The sequence below is a fragment of the Pteropus alecto genome, unplaced genomic scaffold, assembly GCF_000325575.1.
Source record: "Pteropus alecto unplaced genomic scaffold, ASM32557v1 scaffold280, whole genome shotgun sequence".
NCBI lineage: Eukaryota > Metazoa > Chordata > Mammalia > Chiroptera > Pteropodidae > Pteropus > Pteropus alecto.
The window spans coordinates 1,174,283-1,201,470 of NW_006430057.1; the positions used below are offsets into that span (position 1 = coordinate 1,174,283).

The 27,188-nt window shown below is 36.2% G+C and overlaps 1 protein-coding gene and 1 pseudogene across 6 annotated transcripts in view; both read right to left on the reverse strand.

Moving 5' to 3' along the window:
• Nucleotides 1-27,188, reverse strand: part of DOCK11 (dedicator of cytokinesis 11) — a 137,000-nt gene that overhangs the window by 27,753 nt on the left and 82,059 nt on the right. For 5 of the 6 annotated variants that reach the window (XM_025046153.1, XM_015589404.2, XM_025046149.1 and 2 more), the window contains 9 exons: nucleotides 25,806-25,872; nucleotides 24,450-24,497; nucleotides 22,959-23,101; nucleotides 21,615-21,730; nucleotides 19,343-19,480; nucleotides 14,843-15,025; nucleotides 12,475-12,588; nucleotides 10,044-10,259; nucleotides 9,902-9,959 (listed from right to left, as the gene is read on the reverse strand). In XM_025046153.1, coding sequence (XP_024901921.1) covers nucleotides 9,902-9,959; nucleotides 10,044-10,259; nucleotides 12,475-12,588; nucleotides 14,843-15,025; nucleotides 19,343-19,480; nucleotides 21,615-21,730; nucleotides 22,959-23,101; nucleotides 24,450-24,497; nucleotides 25,806-25,872 — 1,083 coding nt within the window. The remainder of the gene's footprint in view (nucleotides 1-9,901; nucleotides 9,960-10,043; nucleotides 10,260-12,474; nucleotides 12,589-14,842; nucleotides 15,026-19,342; nucleotides 19,481-21,614; nucleotides 21,731-22,958; nucleotides 23,102-24,449; nucleotides 24,498-25,805; nucleotides 25,873-27,188) is intronic. The other variant, XM_006904709.3, reaches the window with a different exon arrangement.
• Nucleotides 5,249-5,777, reverse strand: LOC102878447 (annotated as a pseudogene).

The following is a 27,188-nucleotide window of genomic DNA, read 5'->3' on the forward strand; positions in this document are numbered from 1 at the left end:
TTTCAGTTCAGTGCCTGGAACACGAGAAGAGGATCTAGAAATGGTACTTCACTGGTTTTCTGTAGTCAAAGGGACAAACTATTTTTTATCTTAAAAACTCTAAACAGGAGAACATCTGTCTCTGATGTGTCAGCTGGTAAGTAGTATTCCATCTTGATTTAAAAATATGCTTTATAGGAAGATCTTTGGAAACATAGAGGAGTGAGAGATGTCCCCAGAACTCTCCCCTCGAAACAACAATAAGCTGAACATCTAAAACTCAACAAAAAACACCCAAACTGCACATCAGCACATCTGAGCATGGGATCTGCGCATAAGAGTTACAACGGGACAGATCCCCAGGTGTGGGTTGATGGACTAGGAGAAATGAAGCTGCCTCTCACAGTGCCAGAGCTCCCTGTATGGGGAGGAGGAGGGGAGAAGCAGCAAAGAGTTCCTGAACAGCCCTGCCTGGGAAAGCTGTGAGCTTTTTGCAGCCGGTGGCATGGCCCAGTCATCGGGACAGAAGGCAAAGAAGCGGGACAGCAGAAAAACAACAGCTGATTTTTACTGGCCGTGGTTGTAAAACTGAGGTTGAGCCGCAGTCCCCAGCTCTCAACCCAGAAGGCCCCTCCCCCTATACCCTCCGAGATAGATCACCGTGGAGCCCCAGGGGAATCTGAGCAAACGCTACTGAACCTGTTGCAAATACTGACAGAGACTGAAACTGAGGGTAGCGACTGTGATTAATTATCTACTAGAAAATAAAAAGTCATTTTAAGGCTTTATGTAAAGCAGGGATCCAAGAGGCTTAGATGCCACCTAATGGAAACCAAAAACAAAGTGCTTTCTTTTCAGCAAGCTAAAGAGAAACCTTTATATAATAAATCTTCTTTCTGGAAATAAAGGCAGAATACACTTCCATTAAAACCCAGGAGGAGAAATAGTTCATTAAACGCCATGAACAACCGAGGTGACAAGGCATCTCAGAAAGAAAGAGAACAATCTCCAGAAAATAAACTTAAAGGCATAGAAATATGCAACTTGAATAACAGAGAATTCAGGATGGTACTTCTGAAAAAACTCAATGAGTTATGACTCGAGTCATATCGACAATTTCATGAATTGAAAAAACAACTAGATGAGCAGAATGAGTTCTTTAGCAAGGAGATTGAAATCCTTGAAAACAACAGAATACATCTTCTGGAGATAAAAAAAAACACACTTCAAGAGTTGAAAAATGAATCAGCAAGCTTGGAAAATAGAGTCGACCAAATGGAGGAAAGAATCAGTGATATCGAAGACAGAAATCTAGAAATAAATCAGAAGGAAGAAGAGAGAAACCAAAAAATGAAAAATAATGAAAGAGAAATGCAAGAACTAGCTGATACTATCAGGACAGGAAACAAGAATAAAAAATCGAAGGTGAAAAAAAGGAACGGCGACTAGAAAGCATTTTCAGACAAATAGTTGACAAGAATTCCCAAATCTAAGGAATGAGTTGGAGCTTAGAATTCAAGAAGTCAACAGAACACCTAATTATCTCAACCCAAAAAGGCCTTCACCAAGACACATTTTATTAAAATTATCAAAACTCAACAACAAAGACAGAATTCTCAGGGTAGCCAGGGAGAAGAAAACAGTAATACATAATGGAAACCCCATTAGATTATCCTCGGACTTTTGAGCACAATCCTTACAAGCCAGAAAGGAATGGAATCAAATATTTAAACTATTAAGTGACAGGAACTACCAGCCTAGAATAATGTATCCAGCTAAACTCTCCTTCAGCTATGAAGGAGAAATAAAGATCTTTCCAGACATACAAAAATTGAGGGAATTCTCCACTACGAGGCCTGCAACATAGGAAATATTGAAATGGTTCAGCTCACCTAAAACAAAATGACAAAAAATATATATATAATTATGCCTAAGGTGACTATCAGGCAAACAGATACAGAGGAGTGCAATTCATACTAAAAACAGGTCATTATAAGCTTAAATAAGAAAAGAATTGCTATAGCAAGATAGTAATGAATGTTCAGCATACACAGGGACAAATTGAGCTAACAATGACTGAAAAGAGGAGGATTCAAAGATCCCAATGCACAAAGGGGAACGGAGATAAGGCATGCACAGAAGAAAATGGATGACCATATATATGTAACTATTCTTTACATTATTCGTAATGGTAACCACACACAGAAGATTCAGAACTAAATTATATAACATAAAAGAAGAAGAACCAGTGGCAAAACCAACAAAAGTCAATCAAAATAAAGAAAAGAGAAACACAAGGACAAGGAAGCAATAAAAACACCGAGCTTTCAGAAAACAAGATAAAATGGCCATGAGAAGACCTCACCAATAAAAAGGCACAGAGTCGCAGAATGGATCAAAAAACAAAACCCAACCATATGGTGCCTCCAGGAGACACATCTCAGCTCCAAAGACAAATATTGACTCAAAGTGAAAGGGTGGAAAATGGTATTTCAAGCAAATGAAATTCAGAGAAAAGCAGGAGTAGTGGTACTAACATTGGATGACACAGACATCAAAATAAAAAAGGTGAAGAAAGATACTAAGGAACACTTCACATTGATAAAGGGAATCATGCACCAAGAAGACATAACACTTAATAATATCTATGCTCCCAATCAGTGAGCCCCGAAATATGTAAAGCAATTACAAACAGAACTAAAGGGAGAAACAGACCAAAACATTATCGTAGTAGGGGACCTAAATACCCAGCATCGCTAGCTATCAGGGAAATGCAAATCAAAGCCATAATGAGATACTATCTCACACCTGTTAGAATAGCTATATTCAACAGGACAAGAAATAACAAATGTTGGAGAGGATGCAGAGAATAATGAACCCTCATACACTGTTGGTGGGAATGCAAATTGGTACGGCCACTACGGAAAACAGTATGGAGGTTCCTCAAAAAACTAAGAATTGATCTACCATATGATCCAGCAATCTCTCTACTGGGTATTTACCCCAAAGACTTGAAAACTCATATCCATAAAGATATTTGTACGATAGAGGATGAGCAAAAGAAGATGTGATACATATATAAAAGGGAATATTTCTCAGCCATAAGAAGAGATGAAATACTGCCACTTGTGACAACATGGATAAACCTCAAGATAATCGAGATAATCATGCTACGCGAAATAAGCCAGACAGAAAAAGTTGAAAATCACATAATATCACTTATATGTGGGAAATAAACCTAAAAGCAACAAATGAACAGGACAAACAAACAGAAACTCATGGACATGGACTACAAACTTGTGGTTACCAGAAGGTATGGGGTGAGGGAGGAGGAGGGAGGGATATGGGGTAAAGGGGGTCAAATATAGCGGGTAGGGGGAGGGTGGTTTGGGTAAAAGGGATCAAATATATGGTAGCTGAAGGAAACTGGACTATGGGTAGTAAACACAGAATATACAGATGTCAAATTATAATGTACACTTGAAAATTATATAATTGTATTAACCATGTTACTCCAATAAATTTAATTTAAAGAAAAAGCTTTATAATGATTTCAAGAGAAATGGCATAGGACTGATACATCAGAAAAATTTTGGCAATTGAAATGCCAGAGATTTATAATACATCTACTTCTTCCATTTTGTATTCATTATCAAAGGATACTTAATGATAGAAAACAAAGGGTTCCAGAATTGCTCAATTTGTTTTGTTAAATAAGTTAGTCTAAAGTGTAAATAAAACTTTTTTTTTTTTTTTTTTTTTAGTTTTGCACTGCAATGTACTTTTATTTACTCTGTGGCTATCCAGGTCTTATCTAGATCATGGAGTTCTCAGATTGGATGGCAGCACACCATTTCCACTTTCTGTAATCCTGTCATGCATGTAATACAGAAATAAAAATTCCCTTCTGATATAGCTATTTTTCAAATAGGTCAGTTTCCTGATCTTATTTACTGCATAAGCATTACTGTTTTCCTATTTAAAAAATATCACTTAGTGGCTTCCTTAATACGTGTGAGTCAAAATTTCAGAAATGTTTCAAAAATGAACTTTTAATCATTTAGTCTTCAGTTTCAGCTACTTGTGCCTGTAAAGCAGGGGTCCCAAACCTCCAACCAGTATCGGTCCATGCCTGTTAGAAATGGGCTGCACAGCAGGAGGTGAGCATCGGGTGAGCAAGTAAAGCTTCATCTGTATTTGCAGTGGCTCCCCAGTGCTAGCTAGCATCACCACCTTAGCTCATCAGGCATTAGATTCTCGTAGGAACACCAGTCTCTGGTGTCAAAAAGGTTGGAGACCGCTGATGTAAAGGATGTTAGATGGCTGAACCCTAAAGACAGGTCATTTCTATATATACCCATTCTCTGCAGGAAAATCATGTGACTGCACTGAATTCCCCGCCACAAAATTATAAATTACTGTAGAATTCTCAGTTCAATGTCAATTGGATAGTTGTCATACAAAAAGGCATACAGACCACACATAATTGAGTTACAAAGCAGCAGCATAATGTAGCACAATATAGACTGTGAGATTAACTTTAGAGAGGGTGAGTACTTGTATAGAAGTAACATTTTATCTACTATAAAAATGCATAACTTATACAAAACCTACAAACAGTGAAGAGAGTATGGTAAATACAAGATTTGTAAAAACTATGTTATGTTATCTAGCATAGAATCCTTCAGAGATATTTGATATTTCAGTCTCTCTCTCTTCACTGGATTTTTTTTTTCCTTTCTTTTTTTTCTGCTGGCCCTGTCTTCACTTTCTTCATTAGTATTCTCTATTATGTTGTGGTTGATTACTGTCTTGAACATCAGATCAAGAGTCTTTGAACCTGTTTGTTCTTTTTGTAGCTTTTTGTTTGGCCCTTTCTTCCTTTGACCTTTGGTTTTATTTGCTTCTTCATGCTGTCTTTGTTCTGCAAGAGATTTATTCAGCACTTGTGTGATTGCAGAATCTCCTTGGCTAACCAAACACATGCTCTTAAACTTCTTAAACATCTGTAAGACTTTTCCATGATAATCAAACTCACTTTGAACCACCATATTTTTTTCACTGTTCTAATCATCTGTTCCTGAGCTTGTTGCATTGTGACCTGAAAAGAAGCCAAGTTCATCCAAGGCCTCAATACATCTGTTTGAATCAAAATTATCAATCTTAAGTGAATTTTTTATAACGGCATGTATGCTTTGAAGTTAAGAATCCATTGACGTTTCTCACTCCTCCACTTTCTTAATTCTTGGCTTCTTTCCTTCATCTTCTGCTACTTAGTTTCCATTTGTTCCTCATGCTTGCATTTTCTATCTGCTGCTTCTTTCTCACATTGGCCTTTCCGCATATTCCTTCTATGAACAGTCTGAAAGTTTCTTCCACCATTTCTTGATCATCTCTTTCCTCTTCAGAATCAGAGGTTGATATAACCCCTGTTTTAACGAAATGTTCCCTGATTCGACTTCTTCCCACTTTTTTTGTCTGGCTCTTCTCTTAGCTTATCTTCTTTCTGGACTTCCTCATCATTTATAAACTGTTTTTTAGGTTGTTTTTCCTCTTGCCCCCTTTTCTTACTTTTGTCTCCTTCAGTTACCATGTCACTCGCTGAAGGACAGGTCTGTTTTACCATTTGGAGTCTACCACTTGGTTTTGGAATCCTGACTTCCGTGGCTGCAGGTCATCCTTTTTAAGGACTCACTTTTAGATTTACAGATGATGTTGCTATTGTCATCACTCCTACCTTTAGTTTCTACTTGCTTTTCTGCCTTTCTCTTTCTCCTTCTCAAAAGAAGGTGGGACATCTGAATGACTGAATCTAAGAGGGGGAAACCCTGAGGATTTTCCTACTGCCACCATTTTAGAATAAGGTTTTCTAGTTAAAGCAAGTAAAATTTTCCAGGTTTAAAAATAAATGGCACCTATAAACAAATATGTAAACCTCTCCTAAATTTAACATTACTTTCTGTTTAAAATGCAAGACATCAATTTTTCCTCATCAGAGAAGGACTCTGATTTCTGTGGAGCATAAATTCTAAAAAATCTTGAAGGTATTATGAAATATTTAAATGATTAGATAAAAGCACTATTTCCACTTGCTGAAACATGTCAGCAAACATTGTTTAGTGTTCAGGCTAGCTGCCTCAAGCTAACGTATAAAAAACCACAACAATACGTATATTCTATTTTTGCTGCTATTTTGTCCAATCCTACAGTTCTATTGCTAAAGCTTAAGGACTGAGAATGAAGATAAATAATTCTTGACTTTTGCTTAGCTTTAAGGTCTTTGCACTTGTGAAAAAAGACTCTAAGGAAATAGGAAATACTTTAGTATTTTTAACTATTTTCAATATCTCAAAGGTATAGTGGACATAAAACTCTAATTTTGTTTTTCTACGTATTAAAATGATCAGAACATGTTAACCTAATTTATTTGAAAGATAACGCTAAAAATTTATTTAGCACTATGTTTAGGGTTCTCTTATTTGTCAGTTTATTTAGAATTGCAGGTATTCAATTTCAATATTTATTTTTACTGTAATTTGACAGGCAGACCAATGATGTAGGAAAAAACCTCTAATGGGGCCTTTTAATAGTTAATATTTTTCTCCCTTTTAAACCACGTATGTACTAAAAGGAGAAAACTAGAGTATACCAATTTCAAACAAGTGGATTGTTCAAAAGAATTTCAGTATCAAACCGAAAGTGTTAACCAGAGTGATATGAATCCCACGAGATGGTTTCATTTTGACCTAATGTTACTCATTCGACTGCCTTAAAGGAAGTAGGTTGGCCGTTATGATAGATAATGGGAGAATTCTTTGTGATGTCCACTACCAGTCAACTTTTTGATATATAATACTAAGTTTAAGGTGTTATGTGTTGATTTAATATACATATATATTGCAAAATTAACACGGGAGCAGTAATCACCACAAATATTTACCATTGGGAGGGGTAAAAACATTTAAGATCTACTCTCTTAGCAACTTTCAAGGATATAATGCGGTACTGTTAACTATAATCGCTATGTTGTACATTAAGGCTCCAGAACTCATTCATCTTATAGTGGACATCTGTACCCTTTGAACAACATCTCATTTCCCCTAGCCCCTGGTAACTACCATTCTACTGTTTTTACATGTTCAGCTTTTTAAAAATTCCACATATAAGCGAGATCATACAGTATTTGTCTTTCTCTGTCTGACTTACCTAAGCATAATGCCCTCAAGGTCCATTCATGTTGTCATGAATGGCAGGATTTCCTTCTTTATCATGGCTGAATAATATTCTGTTGTATATATGTGCCACATCTTCTTTACCCATTCATACAGATCATTTTCACATGTTTTCATGTTACCAATTACTATCCTTTCGTTTCAGCTTGAAGAACTTCTTTCAGCATCTCCTGTGAGGCAGGTCTACTGGTGATAAACTCCTTCAGCTTTTGTTTGCCTGAGAAAGTCGTTATATGTCCTTAGGACAACTTTGCTGGATAGAGTATTCTTGGTTGGCAGATCTTTTTTCCTTTCAGCATTTTGAATATTCCACTCTCTCCTGGCCTGGAAGGTTTCTGCTGAGAAATCTGCTGACAGCCTTATGGGGGTTCCCTTGTAAGTTACAAACTTCTTTTCTCTTGTGGCCCTTAGGATTCTTTGTCTTTGATTTTTGACAGTTTTATTACAATGGATCTTAGAGAAGATCTCTTTGAGTTTGTTTTGGGATCTATGAATTTCACGAACTTGGATGTTCAAATCATTCCCCTGATTTGGGTGGTTCTTAAGCCATTATTTCTCCCTGGAAGACTGCCACAAATTAAATATTAATGATTATTCTTTTCGTTCCACTCTCACTCTCCTCTCTTGAGATTCCAATAATTCGTACATTGTTTCTTTTGATAGTTACCCATAAGGCACATAGGCTTTCTTTATTCTTTTTCATTCTTTTCTCTTTGTTCTCCTCTGATTGGATAATTTCAATGGTCCTCTCTTCTAATTCACAGATTATTTCTTCTGCTTGATACATTCTGCTGGTAATGCTCTCTATTGCATTTTCACTTATTCATTGTATTTTTCAGCTCAAGTCGTTTGGTTCTTTTGATTTCTATCTCTGTTTAATCTCATTTTGTTTGTGTATTGTTTTCCTGATTTCATTGAATTGTTTTTCTATTTTGTTGCAACTCACTGAGTTTCTTTAAAACAGCTATTTTTAACTTTTTATTAGGTAAATTGCAGATCTCCATGTCTAAGTTTGGTTACTGGTAGATTATTATGATTCTTTGGCAGTGTTATGTTTCCTTCATTTTTCATGTTCCTTAAAGTCTTGCACTGCTGTCTTCACATTTGAAGTAGCAGTCACTTATAACTATCATGACTTTGACTTTAGGAGAGAAAATACCTTCCATCTGCCCTGCTAGGAATTCTGAGGGTTTCACAGACCTTCTATGGTTATATCTGCTCCACATTTCTTGTTCCCTTTTCTGGCAGAATCTGCTCCACATTTCTTGTTCCCTTTTCTGGCAGAATTCTTAAGCCTGGATGCCTTCTCTCCATCATGCAATACACCAGGACAGGTGCTAACAGCCTCCCTTTTGCTTGCCCAAGAGTGGTGCTAAAGCTCAACTTTGTGTTCTCTCCATGGCTCAGAGTCTGGCTGGCTTTCTGCACATACTCGCTAGTCATCTAACAAAGCTTTCTCTCACCACCATCAGGAACACACAAGGATAGAAGAGTGTGCATGGAACACTAGGGGTACCTATGGGCCAATTGGAGGGATCTATGGGCTAAGTGTCCCTAGCAGTTTGTTGGTGGGTTTCTTGATGGAGTCTACAATGCCATTAGTAAGATCCATGTCCCTTTAATGTCCTCTGAGACTCCTGTCTGCCTCTCTCTAAGGCTCTTTCTGCCCCGCAGTCAGGAAGCTCATGACTCACTACTCTGGATGGGGCGAAAGGGCAAAGGGTCTCTTTAGCAACGTCCTGTATAGTTGGGGAAGCCAGGTGCCCACTCACATGGTCTCAATTTCCCTGCAGTAGAAATCACAGGAGAGAAGTTCTCTCTTGGCACTGAGCCACACCACCTTGAGGAAGAGGTGACATAAGTAAAGTCAAACAGTTCCTCTTACTCTCTCCAATGCATCTAAACTTATATTTTTTTGCTCCAACAGCGTGCTGGAACTTTTCCACTGGACTCCTGGACTTCCACCGAGGCTCTGTTTATGGGTGATTATCTAAGACAGTGTTCTCCAGGGGCTCTTGGACTGTATGTAACTGAGAGCAACTAGAGCCAGTGTGTGGGCCACTGCAGGGTACACAGCCAAGACTGAGATCTGTCTGCCTATTACCTGAGGCACAAGTGGACAACATTCCCCGCCAGGTCCCTTAGCATATGATGTTAGATCTCATAGCTTCCACAAAAGCACTTTTGTCCATGGATGGATGCTAAATTGTTGTTGGGGGGAAGGATACAGACAAGGGATGTCTTATTTGGCCACCTTCCCGATGTGCTGACTCCTTTTAATAAGAAGGTATATTGCACTAATGTGGCAGTGGACATATAATCTATGGGTAGCTGTTGATGAAGTTTAGGAAGATAAGGGAAAAGTAAGCGATTGGTATTATCCAGAGCTTCTCATGAGCCCTGAGAAGAATTTAATTTGTGGCAGTCTTCCAGGGAGACAGCCTTGGAAAATAAACATTGGACATCGGGACTGGCCTCGTGCTATTTAGCTTATTTTTGTACTCTTCACAAAAGTAGAAGGCAAGATGAACAATCCAGCTTTTAATAATGCGTTTAAACACTTAATGAGGCTAACGGTGAACATATTTTTCAGAGCTCAATTATATCACATTTGTAGCTGCAAGCTACAGAGATAAAAACTGTTTTGCTAACTGAAATTTTCCCCTTCTCTAAGAACAGAAATATCTTACTTTTTCGATGAAGAAACTCTGCAACCAAAGCTGCTACATGGACATAACACATTGCTGCCTGAAAAAGGATGACAAAGAAAACACCGTCAGAATGTGCTCCAGGGGTTTGGCAGGGTTGTATTTTAAACAAAGCCTTAGTCACCTCTGAAAAATCTCCATTTTTTACATGAATCTTGGCCATGCTATCTAGCCAGGTTTTCCTGAGCTCTGGGGTGCTTGCATAGGACTTGGCTAAGCTATACTGGAGATCAATTAACATTTCAGGGTCTTTCTCATGTTCCTTCATTTGAGCAGTGGCCATAAGAACGGTACGGATTCTCTTGGTCAAGTCTTTGACTTCTGTGGGAAATGCAGTTGCCTAATTTCAAAACAGACAAAAAAAAAGAGACATGTTTATTAATATTATTGATGTGCTCTAAGCCTTGGCATCCAATCCTGGGAATAACATATGACTTTTTACTCCTTGTTACAGTTCTTGGTATTTGGTTCTTGGTTCCTGGCATGTGGCACATCTAAAGAGCTTTCATTCTTTTTAAAATATCCAACTAGCTCAGACTTCAAAGGCTCTAAACTTGATGGCAGTATAGTCACAACACATAAAAGCATGGACTCTGGAGTCAGACTACCTGGCTTTGAACCCTAGCTCTTCTACTGTGAATTTTACAGCCATGAGAGCAATCTATATTCACCTGACTGTGTAATTTTAGTTACAACACTAACTAAAAATTGACAGCATACTATGTACCAGGCAGTGGTCTAGGTGCTTTACATGTTTTAACTTTTATGACAACCCTGTGAATTAAGTACCATCAAAATTCATTTTACCAATGGAAAACTGAGGCACATGACAGTCAAGTAGCTTGGCCAAAGATTCATATTTGGTAAGTGGTAGAGATAAGTTTTACACCCAGGTAGTCTGGCTCTAGAGCTGGTGATCCTAGCTACTCTTCCATATGGATAAGCATATCTATCCCATCCACTGACAACCACATACATCTTACCACATAAGGTGAAAACCATACTGGAAAAATGTCCACTTATACAAATAAGAGTTTATGAACCACAGAATACTCTAAAAAGATTATTAACCTCTCTCGAAGTATTGTTTTTATCCTCCAAAATCACTAAGTTAGAATCTCCTCTTTATTCTGGCCATTAAGATAGTCTGATCACTTCTTAACCCCACTAGAGCAAATCACAATTATCTGTATAATTCAAAGAAGATGAATGAAGGACAAACGTAAGGGCTAGAGAGCTTTTCAATGTGAATATAACCAAATGTTAAGAAAATGCTTTTTAGAAGTGCCTTCTTGATTCCTTTAAAAATAATAATAATATACATAAAAGCTCCTTCTTACACATTGAGATTACATTTACTAGGAGATAGGCATATTTTGCTATAATAGAGTTTATTGGTAGTAACTGTCATAACAGAATAAAACTAAGTCATTTCAGAAATGAGTCATGAAAAAGATTTCCTATCAAGGAGAGCTAAAACAGACACCATTGACTTTGAAAAAGTTACTAATCCAACATTTATATAACATGGAATTAAGGATGGTAAGTAACTAGTAAAATAAACTCTTGAGAGTATGAATAAAAGATCCTAAATGACAGAAGTTGTTTCTGTGTTCATGGGATTAGTTAGAGCATATACTGATCTCCTGGTGAACCAGCAGAACTGGCTGGAAAGCAAACTTTCCCAGCCTGAGGACAGCTGGCACTACTCAGTGTATTTTTTTTTCCACTCTAAGCAATGTTCCTGTGGGAATTTTTCTTTGCTACATAGATTCTACATGTTCCAAACATCAAGTATGCTATGGCTATGAGTTTTATTTTTTTCATTTTTATACAATATTATCAAATTATGCTGGAAGATGATCCTTCCCAAGAATGGGGATGATTCTTCTGGGGAGTGGGGAATCCTCTAATTGGCAAAGGATTCCTCTTCTCTCGTACACATGTATCACTGAAGATAAGAACCTACTCTCCATGCAATAAAACAACAAATGAATTATGACAATGTTACCGGTTTTAAGCATATAGGTAAGAAAGAGGAATGGTGGTCAGAGTCTTTAGGTGTGCCGACATGTATCTATGGCAAGCCACTATTAGTTAACAGATGATTCTTGAAACTCAGGAAGTCATCAAATAATGAATCCCATTTGTATCATTCTTCTTTTGTTGGCAATGGATCAGGCAGCTGTTAGCTGCTCTAAGAAGTGAAATTTCCTGAAATTTCAAACTCAGCACTTAATTAAGCAATATTATAAATGGCAACGACTGTTAGGAAAGAAAGGATCCATTTATTTTCTGAGCAAGTTTAGAAATCAAGCCCAGAAAAAAAATATTTAAACACTACTAGCTATAACAGCTGTGGATATACAGTATAGTCAATCATCTAATATTGAATATTTGCTATACATCAGAGTGTTCTAGGTGTTAGAAATACAGTGGTGTACAAGACAAAGCCTTGACTCATGAAGCTTATATTCTATACACTCTATTCTAGGAGTGTAAACTTCCCTAACAGTGAAAGTGGTTGTAATTTATTACTTGAAGTAAGAACATACCTTCATCGGTCTGTCACTATTTGCGAAATTATTAATAATGAATAAAGACTCCTGAAATCTTGATCCTCCACTTAGTGCTACATCAGCTATCAGCTGGCTTACAGCAATTATTATCTGTGGAAGAAACAAGCATTACTTGTCAAATGTCTTGAACAAATGCTATTTATTTTCATCATTGTATAACCCCACAAGCACTCATATGAAATGTTTCTTTTAAAGATTCTACACAGTTCCATTATAATCTACCTTCTTCAGACATGAGGGGCTTAAATTCTTCTACTGAAGTAACAACTTCAAAGGTCCCAATTTCAAATTTTATTGGAACTTTTCTTGGTTAGATGTGAAAATTTTTTCAAAGCTCATAGTTCCGCTAGACCCAAAACAGTCTCATAATAGTGAACTGAAATAAGAGTGCTCAGGTCTCCATTTTGAATATGCTTGCTAGGTAGCACCTATAGCAAAGCTTGGAATAAATGACATTTTCTTCAATGGGTTCTCATTCTTTTTCACTAGCCCAGGTACTGGACTCTCAACTCTAGCACCTCAGCTCCCTTCTTTGTTTCTGATTAGGACCTACCTAGTTTAGACAGCAGTATATGTAATGGCCTTTGATGGTGCTTTTTACTCTCAGGATCCCTTTGAGGAATGCCTAAATGATTCATGCTAAGGTGTTAATGGCTGGAAACTTTACTCTCTGGTCCTTGGAAGCAGTACACTATAGGAGCTAAGAGTGCAGACTCCAGAGTCAAACTGCCTCAGGTTCAAATCCTGACTTTATCAATTATTCATCTTGTGTCTTTCGAAAAGTTATTTAACCCTTCTGTGCCTTACTTTCTTCATTTGTAATATGGAAATGATAACTCTAAAAGAGATGTTCTAAGGATCAAAGAGGTCATAATCAAAATAATTCTAGTGAACCCTTAATTGAGCGCTTACTATGGTTTTAAGTCTTCGCATTTATTAATTCATTTATATTTAAATAAAGGACTTGAGAGAACTGATGCTTTGACCCAGAAGAACAGAACTTAATGGGGGAATTTCAGGCATGCCGGCATAGTAACTGTAGAAATGTTTTGGAGGAAGGTGATATTCAAGTGACACCTCGTATAAAGGTGAACTATAAAAGTTATAACATATAATGCTGGCTCTAGTATCTAAAGGTAACTAACTATATAGCAGGTTTTTACCAGAAGAATATACTTTTATCCAATTTTCACATTACTAATGACACTTCTAAAAACCTGCTTATGGCTGTTTCCCCACTTATAACCCAGTTTCCAATAAACAATTCCAATGGAAAAGACCATTGATATAAATATGTATCGATGCAGTCAAGATATAAATATGACCAAGGAATTCCCATATTACAAAGAGGTCTACTCGGCCACGAAGTCCCAATTTCGGTTTTGTTCGGAGCTGTTTCATCAAATAAGCAGAAAAATATTGTTGAATACTATCATGTGCTAAATGTTGAATACTATCATGTGCTAAATGTTGAATACTATCATGTGCTAAACATCTATTACATACTAGGCATTGTGCCTGGCACTATACACACGTTATTTTTATCCCTTATGATAAAAGTAACCCTGCAAGGTAAAATGAGGCAAATAGTTAAGACAGATTGAGGAATTTGCTTAGGGTCACAGAGTAAATAATTAGCTGAGCTATGATTAAGGCCAGGTAGGTCTGAGTTCTAAGTTCATACTTTTCACTATGCCTTGAAACTTCTCTAATTTTTTACTTACTGAGCATGCTGGAAAATGAAAACCACAAAAGGTACTACCTATTATGAAATATTTAACAAGTATTTTGTTATTTAATCATCTCATTTAATCCTTACAACAATCCTATGAAGTAGGTACAAATATTTACCACTATTTCATATATGAAGAAACTGAGGCACTGACAGACTAAGAAAGTAACTTGCTCAAGGTCACTCAGTGTGTTGTAGTCCTGGAATCTGAACTAGAGCATATGCTCTTAACATCCATGCTCTAGAGCAGGACTGTCCAACAGAAATATGATGTGAGCCGTATATGTAATTTTAAGTTGTCTAGAATGCACACTATTAAGTAAAAAGACACAGATGAATTTTAATATTTTACTTAGCACAATATATCCAAAATATCATGTCAACATATGGTAAATATAAAACGATTAAGATATTTTACTTTTTTGGTACTTAGTCTTCAAAAGCCAATATATATTTTATATTTATGGCACATCTCAATTCGGACTAGCCACATTTTAAGCGCTAAATGACATGTGGCTAATAGCTATTGTATTGGACTGGGTACCTCTAGACCTTGATCTAGAGGCTAAAGGTTGAATAAAAGAAAGAAGAGGTGCTTTGATTTTCGCTGACCTGCAGATGTGTCCTCAAAAAGGTTTTCCTTTTGGTATATTCAAAGTTGTTTCTCATCAGAAGATACAAAAGTGCAGATGCTTCATTCCTAGTTGAGCTAATTTTTGAGGTGCAGCACTTTAAAACCTCATAGCAAAATGCGGCACACATGTTTACTCTTCCTTTGAAAAAGGCTGAGGGAAACTAAAGAACAGAAAAAAAAAACATAAGTATCTAAACACCCAATCATAAAATTTAATCAACAATCAAGTGCCTGCTATATTCTCACCTAAAACTATGCTTGATGATTTGAAGATACATAATGAACAAAGGACCAGGGCCACACACCTTTTAAATAGTTAAAAACATGAAGGCCAGCATGTGTCAACGACAGAACAATTCACATGAATATACAAGACACCACAAAAATGTGAGGTACTGTCTATAAATGCTATAGGTGTGAGAAGAGCTCACGATGGTCTGGAAAAGATGATAAGTAGGTTCTTGATAATATATACTAAATTAACGAATGACTAAAATGACGAATAATTGATGGGTCTCAATTTGGGCCTTAAAAATCGAAAAGACAATCTGCATTATTTACTCTTCTGCTTTATGTTTAAATAGTTCCTTATATTATGAACTTCCAAATGTTAATAAAATTATAGCGGGAATCTATTCAGCAAGTTGATCTTTTAACAAAATGGGGTATAGATGAAGTGTACAGACACAAATATACACATGTTCATCCTCTGCTCATAAACTGTATTAAGATACATTTTGCATAGGGAAATGTCAATTTCATAATAATTTTTATGAAACAGATAATTACTAGACTTATTGTGGTGATCACATCTAAGGAATATAAATGTCAAATACTATGGTGTACACCTGAAACTGATATAATATTGTATGTCAACTATAATTTTTTTTTAAAAAGATACAGTTTGGCATAGAAAGAGTACAAAAGTGACTACATAATCCTCAAAACAGCCAAGTGGCTGTTACTTTGAGTTTGTATTCAGATAAACTATACATATAATATAGGCTGGTTACAATCACCCATGTGTACATGTCTAGGCAAGCAAGTAGTAAGCTGCTTCACGGTACACAACAGATGTTTTTCAGGGTGTGTGAAGCTAGAGGACCAACTTTTTCAAAATCATTTCTTGGGAATCTTGACTTTAAACCCATGTTATAGGAATCCATTTTCTTTTTATCACCTTAACACCAAGTGCAATGCTATGCAGATAATGAATGCTTAATAAACGTGTTCTGACTGGCAATCAGGAAATCTCATTAACAGTTTCACTAGATTAAACCAAATCTTGCTGGACAAGATATTCTAGTATGAAAATAAAGGCATATGGGAGGGTGTAGCTGTAATATAGTTAATCCACTATAAAAACTCTTCTACTCACACACTTCTCTGAGTGGGAAATGGCCAAAATCATCGATGACCTCCTAATTGTCAATTCCAATGGGCTCCATCTCCCCCTTATCTTATTAAACCAATCTGTATCTCATAATAATGTTGACATTCTTCTCTTTTGGCTTCCATTTACATCCTCTTTTTTTGCCTTCCTTCTTTTTGCCTTGCCTAGTTCTGTGACTGCTCTCTCTCATCTCCTTCACAGATTCCTCTCTCAATCCTTTCCATGTTTTTTCTCCAATGTACTGACTGCTCTTAACCTTTTTTTGCTGTTCTTCTTCCTCTACATACTCTCCAGGGGAAATCAAATCAGTACCATGGATTCAACTACCACTTATAATATGATGACCTCCCTAGTTCACTATGCCTTTCAGTCCCCAGAATTTAAAGCTCCTTCCCAACTCTGGGCCTTTGCATATGCATGTCCTTCTCCCTGGAGTGTTTTCTTTTGAGCTTTTCAAACGCCTGGCCCCTTTTCATATTCCAGGCCTCACTTTAAAAGTGACAAATCTATCTAAAGTAAGCAATCCCCCACAAATTGTTATCTACCTGGGCACCTCGGTTCCTTCCTAGAACTTACCATAATTACTATTTTATTTACTGTTTATTTTGTGTCTCCCTCCCCGCTACTAGACTGAAAGCTTCATATGGGCAGAAACTGTTACCGCTGGGGAGATGTGAAATCCAGTGTCGCCCCAGCAGCATGGGGAGGGTGGTGTGGTGTTCCTCTGTTCTTCCCCGCCAAAGCACGAAAGCAGCACAGATCAGTGAGATTTAGAAAAGTGAGTTTTATTAAAAGTACATTTTAGAAGGAGATGGGTCATCCTAAGGAAGGCTGCAGCCCTGTGGAGTTTGGGAAGTGAAAAGATAAAACAGTGTATGCTCCAAGGGAGGAGTGGGTTTTCAGCGAAGAGAGCTGTAACAACATGGAAATGGGAAGGTCTGTTTATATTTGGGACATGATGGGAGGTCCTAGATGATCCCTATGTGAGGTCACCTTAACTGACAGTTGGCTGCTATATAACACTTTGCCTACTGTGCATGTGCTTACTCAGAATTCAGTCTGTTATTATTTGATTCATGAACTTCCAGACATCATCATGGTATTATAATGATGGCATAATGAGGCTGAGGTTATGGGCAGGTTATGGTAGTACCTTCTGTGCATGCGTTTGTGGCTAGTTTAGCCAACAATTTTTATGACCTTTGTGCTCTGGGATTTGGGGTAATTTATAACCCTAAAAGGGAGGTCCTTAAGGAAGGTCTTCAAGGAAGGTTTCCATGGTTATAGAGCTTGGGCCTTTGCTCCTGTCGCTCATGCCTGACTAACTACTTTTTTTTTTTTTTGTATCTCTACCATTGTATCTCTAGTACTTAAAATAGTGCTGGGCAGAGAGAAAGTATTCAATAAATATGGTATGAATAAATGGATGGATGATTACTCCAAGTCTAGCTCTCTAACCCAGATGTCTTTCTAAAGCAAAGATTTATATATCCAACTGCCAATCCCAGCAGCTCTAACTGGATATTTTAATGACCTTAAATTCAACAGGTCCACAAAAGAGACCTCATTAACTTTTACCTCAAATGTAGTCTTTTCCCTATATTTCACATCAGCCATTATACCCCACTATCCAGTGAATTGATGATCAAATCCTGTAAACTTTATCTTCTCACCACGCCTTCTGTCTACCTTTGACTCTCCATCTCCACTGTCACTGCCTTACTTTAGGCCCTCATCTCTTATCTAGCCTATTTTAATGAATCTTCTTACTGCCTTTAGTACTGTTACCATCCATATTTCTCATTACCCTTTAAAGAGATTTTTCCCTGCTCACATCAATTCTCCCTTGATACAAATCTAGTTGGATTATTTCCATGCTCCCTGATGCCTGAAAGATACAGTCTAACTCCTAAGATGAGTACACATTCACCTGGCACCGTCTACCTCTTCATCCGATCTCTTGCTGAATCTATACTAAATCCTAGCTCCACTGCTACAGAGAAACTTTTGCTAAATTAGAGTCTTTCTCTTCTTTCTCCTGTCTATCCTCCGTTCTTTGTATACTACGTGTATTTCCCTCTACTGGACAACAAGTCCTTGGACTGTATCCCTGACACAGTGTCTAACACCAGTAAGTAGTTATACAGTAATTGTTTCTCAAATGGATTATTTCTGAATCTCTTTCCTTTAGTTTCTTACAACATCCCTGACATTGAACTCAGTTTTCATTATATTTCTTTATTCAAAAATTGTATTAAAAAATAGCAATTAAAAAACAACCTTTAAATCCACCTGATTTCTATACCAATTAAATGCAATAAGCTGCCATGCAAATACTGATGACCAAAAAGTTTACTATGCTCAGTTATTCTATCACACAATTCAATTCATTGGATTTCTTTGTCTTGTTGGAGTTATACATAGCACAGGGGAAGGTCTAGACTGTGCCTTCCCATAATTTTAACTCCATCTTGGTTTATGATGATTTTCATTATATTTAAAAGCTATCAAAAGCAGACCAGAAAAAAATCTTTGCTATCTGTTTCAGTCATATTTATTCCTAAAAGTCTAGCCTCAGGTTTTTGTTAAGATGAGGTAAGTGGTCTGAAAATTTACAGCCCATAGATACAATGAGCATTGAAAGGAAGGGTTCGTTCATTTGACCCCACACTGTGTCTACCATTTGCAAAATATTGCACAAGTCCCTGGGGTTATAAAACTTGGCCTCTGCTTTCAACACACTTAAGACATAAATGCACTATATTGTCTCTGGTGTGATAGTACTTTTAAAAGAAGCAAAACAGAAAAAAAAACTGGCAAAGTTGGTCATTTTAAAATGGCACTCTTCAAAAGAGGCTACCAAAAAAGGGAAGGAATGACAGGGTGAACTCAAAAACACATTCTGGTTTTAGGAGATTCTTGGTCAGATCCTCTTTATGTATATGGCTGTTCTATATCTATATTTACAAAGGCAATACTAACTTAATGGCTTTTAAGTTTGTAGATGTTATCACAACAATCCTCTTTCTTGTCTTTCCTTCTTGCCATGAAGTGAGCGCACTAGCAGTTATAAAATTTTCCTTACCTTACTAATGAAAGCACGCAATGAGGCAAATACATGTTTCAGCGACACTTCAGATTGTCCATTCTTAAGAAAAGCAAGATGAATATCAAATACTTTTTTCATTAATGGGTTGTGGCCATCGTTATTCAAAAGTTGGCTCTATAAAACATGAAAAAAATGCATTTTGTAGAAATAATTTATGCTACTCATTCCCCAGAAAGACAACTGATTTTACCCATACCTGTTTAACAAACCAGTGTTTCAAAGTTTCAGAAAAAAAGTCTAATTTAAAAACATCTATGCCATCTTTAAACTTGGAAATCTCAAAATGCTACATAAACTACATCTATACTTGATTCTCATTTTAAACAAATGAAAAGAATATTTTTCCAACATAACACACCAAATACAAAACTAGTATATAAAGAGTATTTTTACTAATCTAATCATACTACTTCTCAATTAAGAAATCAGTAAATTTAAAATGGATATAAGGCAACCAGCCTTTGTATTTATCTGAGGGAGACTAAATAATGTAAGAATTAAGGAAACTATTAAATCTATTTTAAAAGTCTATTATCTAATTTACTTTTTAAAGTAAGCTTTTTAGTATAAAATATATTTCACCACTGGTGACAAATTAAAGCACTATGAGTAGAGATAATAACAGGTATCACAACTGAACAGACCGTATAAATTGTTTAAATGTTCCTTGTAAAGAGAGACATAAAAGAAATAACGAATTGTAGAGAAGTATCTATTGATCTGTGAACTTTTTTTTTTTTAAAGGCATTGGTGAACTTCTCCAGCCCTATTCTATCCTTCAAGAAACTAGCGGGTTACAACTTTGCCAATAACAACAAAAACTAAAATAATATGCAAAGTTGTGACAGATCTAATGGTAACATCAACAGCTAGATTCCCTGAATGGTGTTAGATTTTTCTGGCTCTTTCCTTAATCTATTTCTAAGCATGGTGTAGTGGTCAGAAGTATGAACTCTTGTGATAACTGGCCTAGATCTGAATTCTGATTCTGCCACTGACCAGCTATATGACATTAACCTCCCTGTAAGTCTCAGTTTCCTCATTTTAACATGAGAATAATAACAGCATCTATATCATAAAGCTATTATGAGGACTAAAAGTGAGTTCGTATTTGTATTTTTAAGTTTATTGAAGTATGATTTACATACCATAAAATTTATCTATTTTAAGTGTACAACTCAATTATTTTTAGTAAATTTATAGAGTTATGCAACCATCACAATCCAATTTTAGAGCATCCATCACCTCAAAAACATTCCTGGTGTCCATTTGCAGTCACTCCACCTTCCCTCCCCCAGCACCACAATAAAAACTGAATTAATATTTGTAAAGCACTTAGAATAGTGCCTAACATCTACCAAGAGGTATGTTTGTCAAATAAATAAGAAGTATCTGAATAGGAGGAAAGAATACAATGCAAGCCTTGAGGCCAAATATCTTTCTTATTTACTGGCACAGTGAAAAATGAATTTGGGTTGCATTTTAATGAGAACAAACTTCATACTTCACAAAGGGATCTGAAGCCTATTTTTTTATTAATATCTAATTCAGTCTTCCCTTGTAAGCTACCTTGAAAAGCACAGAAGGAGAAAGAAAAAAATTATACATGTAACTTAGGTGAAAGCAAGCAAGATTTTTCATTTTTGAGTTCTTCCACTAATGCTACATTACAGTGATATAGCTTTTACTTTTCAAAGCACTCTCACGTCCATTATTCCAGTTTACTTCTTCAGCAACCTTGCAAGATCATTGTTTCTACCTTATTCTTTCTAATCACAGCAATGATGACTGGTACTGAAAGGCAAACATCTGAGGAAAAAAATACTAAGCACTTGACTAAGGAAGCCAGCCAGACTGCATGGACAACATCTAGCCTGAGAAGATACCTCATCACAACAGGCACTTGAACGAACTGATTCAATCATAATTTGGACTAAAAAATACTGTATATTTTAATAGAGGTATAAAAGAGAACCGTTTTTAAACATAAAAACAATAGAATGTAAGAGGCAGAAGGGAGTTTAAAGGCAAATTAGCAAATCAGTCTGATCCCCTCACTTCATGGATGTGGCAAGTGAGTCTTAGTGAATTCCCAAGGTCACAAAGTAGCCAAACTCAGTCTCTCATCCAAGTTTTCTGACTGCTCACCTGTGCCTTTTTCACTACACCAAGCTTTCTCTGATAGTTACTTTTTGCATAATGTTTTCTTTGCAATGATGCCAACTAAATTCTAAGTCTTTATTCTTACCTTGAAGCACTGGGTGAAAAATGATATGGTATCTAGTACTGTTAGAGAAACTTCAGTGGCAGTATTGCCTTCAAGAAGTGCCTGATGGAAAATGTCTGCTTCAGTTGTTGTAGAACCTAGGATTAAAAAAGGTAAAGGTAAATTAAAACTGCCTAATAGAGATTTACTTAACAATTTTGAATGATTTCCCCCCCCCCCCAAAACTCAGAGGCAAGCAAGAAGCAAGGAAGCTCTCAATACTTACAGACCCAATGAGTTTCACCGTATTTATTCCTTAATCATATATGGTCTTGGTTAATAAAGCCTACTAATTTTTTTTTACTTCGCCTCTCTGTCAAAGCTCTACAACACATAATTAGGTACCCACTTCTTTGGAGACATTTTGGTGATGAACTATGGCAATGTAATTAGGAAATAACAGGGGAGGCATTTTAGGCCGTACCACTAATTACGTGGGCAAAAATGTGAAACTCCTAGAAATTCAGCTACATTACATACAGTGGTACCCTATGGCCAAATGTTTTCAATGATGTGTCCAATGATATAAGACTTGTTTCTAAATCATAAGAAAAACAAGGCATCTGGGTCAACTGAAGGAAGTAAGCTCATTACAGTTTTACAAGCGACAAGAGTAATGCTGAGGCTGTAAGACTTGCATATGTTTTAAAGCTCTGTTAGCTCAGGGCCCATCTGCTCAAGACATTTGTTTTTATTATCACTCTTTATTACAAGCCACTTTTGCTGGTTTCCTTCTCTGCAACCTCCAGAGGACTGCATGGAAATGAAAAGTTTTCTTACTCTTTGACTTTTTATTAATATTTGCTTTTCGGAGGATATCTTCCATTTATATAACCCTCTAGCTTCCCCAGTAGGACAAGATTCTTTGTCCTACTTGCTTGAAAATACTGCAACCTGTATGAAATACACCTTTGCCAAATCAATATTTACAGTTCTTTAATTTCTGCAGTCAGCCCGTGTAATCCTTAAAATCAATGAATAGTAACTCTAAAAAAATTACATAAGATGCTATTATTTGCATTAAAGTTTTAACAGTAGCAATGAAGGATATCCAATGTAGCTATAAAAACAATTCTGTCAGAAAAATTAATTTCTTTAATAACGAACTAAGGAAAACACCACCACTACCTAAAATTGCTAAAAAATCTATGCATATTTTACTATTTAGTCATGTATGATAAAAGAATTGTATACAAATACATAGATATGCAAATAGATCTATGTATGTAAAATCATTTTCAATCATATTGGTTATTTAAGCCAGAACTTCTTCAAGGTTAAATAGTATTACATTCAAACGGGTACCCTACACACATTTTCACTTACTGTGATTAAGTGTAAATGAACTTTCCAGGCTACTAAGATGCTGGAGCCGGGCCTGCATTACTCCTGATCTGTTTCGCAGAGCTGGCATGGTTTGCGATTTTCGGTCTACTCCAAAGTGTTTTGACAACCAGGCATCATGTACCCTAAAATAAAATCTAAAGTTAGATGTTGGAGTACTCTAATAATATATCTCAATGTTAGATGTTTTTTAACTAAAAAAAATGATTAGGTTTCCACATAAACACTATCCTAAACTCAATATTCTTCTATTACTTGGTTTAAATGAGATGTCACTGGAAATTATATGAAGCTTCAATGCATATTTAAAGAAGCTGACATTATAAGTATATAATTAAGGAATTTAGAGAATTTCTTCCCTCCTCCTCAAAAATATCACAGTAAAGTGGACAACATTCTAATAAGAGTAAGTCTTTTCTCGGGAGATGAAGGACAAGACTCCGAAAACACTGAGAGCACTACTCAGATTTGAAATGGGGCAGCGGGGATCATTTCTAGATGTTCAAGAATGAGTGCCAATCAAATGTTTCTGAACTTGAGCTAAATTTGGACCAGAAATTTTTTACTCTGTAAACATGTCTATATTGGGATTTGCAATTTTTTCTGTTTTCCTTTAACTTTAAGGTTCCATTAAAAAAAAAAAATTACAACCGGGTTATCAGGAACAAAGGAAGAAAAAGAGTTTGTCTATTCTCTAGGAAAGACAGTAGGAGATTCAGCAGAATCTTAGAGGTTAAGGCTCACAGTAGCAGTTATCATGCCAGCTTCAAGCCATGGAGAAAGACAGTGGAAATGATCACCTGAATTATCTATTGTTAGGAACTTCCAGAGACTGAGCAATTATAAACCCCATCCAAACAGCCTCTTTAGTTTTTGGAAGTGCCATGGAATTTAACTTAAAAAAAAAACAAAAAAACAAAAAAAAAACAACTCTCTTTGAGTTCCTTTAATGATGAATTCTACCCCTAAAATATATCTCATTGAAAATAAGCAATTAATTTAGGATCCCACAAACAATTTTTTAATGTATTTAAGTATTTTTAAGAATTTATTTCACTAACACTTAAACAACAAAAAGATAAAATAGATGCTATACAATCACTGTTGGGGATTTCTGATTACTTTAGAAATTGAGGTGAGTATTGACAGATTATAGATAAAAGTACAGACCTTACAGTTTCCTGACTTCACCTAGATCTAGCCTTTTTTCACATCCTTCAGAAAAGACAGTATCTGTTCTAGGATTAGAACAGAAACTCTGCATATCAAGCTAACCATTACCCTTTGGAAAACTTAAATATATCAGCTCCTACTAGTTTAATTTAAACTTTGAGTTGAGACATGTTAAATAAATCATAGGTTGTCTTAATGTTAATTTAAAATGAATAATCTAGGTTTTACACGGCATGATCAAGACTGCCCTCTGTTGGAACAAAAGGAAAAAAGTGGAAATTGCAGTGCTATGGGAATTACCTTGCTATGTTTCTTTTCCCCATATATCTAAAGTGAAACAAACATACTCTAGAAATAAAAACAATGGCATGTTAGTAAAGTTATTACCATTCTCTGAAATTTAATAAGTAATGTTTTAAGTCACGTTTTACAAAGGATACTTATGTAAATCATATTACAATATGTTTTGGTAGACAGAAATAAATATACGCATAACTATGTGTAGGCTTGTCATATTACATCTTTCTACATTTATTTGCTACAATTACATCAGCATCAAAAAGGCCCACGTCTTCATATACAATTTTAACATATTTTTTTTAAAAACCACATGTAAATCATCCTTTGTTCTCTGTAATTTATCACAGCAAAGATCTCTAGTATAGACATTAATACCTAAAAATGGTTCTTAAGCCCTAAAAATTGGGACACTTGCTATATTTTTAAATAATGGCATTAAAATACTTTCTATTACTAAAAAATCTCAAACACATACAAATGTAGAGAAGATGGCAAACTAAACTCCCACATACTCAGCGCACACCAGCTTCAATAATTATCAACTCATGGCTGTTCTTGTTTAGCCTCTACTCAGAACAGGTCCCCTGCTCTCCTTCTACCTTTCCTGCCTCTGTACTTTTTAAAGTAAATCTCCAACATCATATTTTCATTAGTTAATATTTCAATATAATTAATTTTCTTTTTAACTGTTGTTTGCTGACATTTTCTGCAAAATTTTGAAAGACTTTTTTATGCATTGATTACTCTTTTTGTGTTTTGGTAGACATGCACATACAATAGCATATATGTTTACTATCTAAAAATTTCTTACATTTTGCTCTAATTTTTTTTAGTGTTCAATAATAATGTAAAAATAGCTAGGCATACAATACAGAACAACTTCCCACCTCTACCTAGGAAAAAAGACTAGATTATTTCCCCAAGTGCCTTGGACTAGAGATATCTCTATATATACATTTAAGTGGGTAGAATTACTCAGCTCTACCTAAGAGTACAAATTCTAAATTCCAATTATTTAAGCTGCTCCATTAAGTCAACATCTGCTCTAAATGAATGATTTAGGACAGCTGACACCACTTCCAGATTATAGAAAGATTCCTGGTGGGCTGTAAAGATGGTCTATTGTTAGTTAGAATTTTCTATAGTATAACAAGTATTCCATCTCCATGTTTTTCCTCAATGTGTGAGGAACACATATATGCTAGCCTCTATATTAACAAGACAGTTTAACACTTCCTACATTATTAGCAAAAAAGCTGTTGAAACCAAGAAAAAAAGGTATTATTTTGTATAAATATTAAATTAAGCTCCCCCAAATGAGGGGGAAATTATAAAAATTAAATTAATATAACTTACTCTAGAAGTATGAGAATGTTTATGAGCTCCTGAGGAGATACTTTATTCCAGTAAGTTAAGAGAGTATCTGAAAATGCAATAAATAAAGTATTAGATCTTGAAAATAATTAGAGCAAACAGCATTGTGAACCCCAAAGTACCAGTAACAGCCTCAACAACCATCATCTTAGGCCAATTCTGTTTCTTCCATATCCTCCTCTCCCATCTCACTGCCCAATATGCACACTGTATTCTTTTGAATTAATTCCAAATGTACCCTTTAATCTATCATTATTTCAACTTCAACATTTATTTTGTAAATGTTCTTTTGGATAGTTTATCCTAATTTTCATATCATTCCTGAAGACAGAGGAAGGAAAGCAGACCTGGGTTTTTTTAATGAACTTCCTAACATTTTACGCAAGATGGTGCATTTATGTGATTTTTCCAAAGTGTGCGTGTGGGGGGGGGGTCAAGTACCTTTACCAACTACTCAAAGGGCTCTCTAAACCAAAAAGTTTGAGAACTATAAAGTTTAAAGGGAGAGACAGATCATTTTCCCCCTCTTTGCCCTTGGATTATAAACTCTGAAGTCCTGGCAAAACACACACACACACACACACACGAATGCATGCACGCACACACATAAACACCCAACTGTTTCAGATATAAAAGTCCCTGAAATGTATCACAAGCACTTCTCCGTTTACCTACTTTGTTACTACCAACCTACTCACTGGAGATTTAAAAAAATAATAAAATTGCCACCGCTTAACTTTCCAATCCTTTCTTATCCTACTCAGATATAGCTAATGGTGTCAACAGATCCTCTTCTAAATGTAAATATCTTATAGGCATCGCAAAAACAGGAAAATGACTGAATTGCCAACCCAGGTAGAACCTCCCGAATTGAAGATAGGGATGGAGGACTGGGCAATGTTGGTCATATGGAGGGGTCAGGAAGCGGGTGGTGTGTGGGATTTCAACTTTACTTTCAATTTTTTAAGGCCATGAGTATTGATAGTTTCCAATGATTATAAAATACTGATCATCAAGAATAAAAATGCTAGAATTGAGTCAAATTAGATTTGTTTTTAAAAATTAAGCTAGCGGTGATTTCCGGTCCCCCCGCCACCTTTGAGTGCCTTTCTACTCAGAGAAGCCAGATCTCCCAGAAGTCAGTGGGTTTCCGGCCTCTCGTCAAACCGCTAGCTTCAAGGCGCCATCTTCTCTCTCTCGCTCACCGGCTCTTTCTGACAAAAGTCTTGGGCCTCCTTTCCACCAAAACTCCAGGACTTTTTGGCCATCCGAGAGTCACCCGTGAGCCACCTGAGGGCCACCCGAGAGCCGCTGGATAGCCATCCGTGAGCCAGCGGGAGCCACTGGAGAGCCATCCGTGAGCCA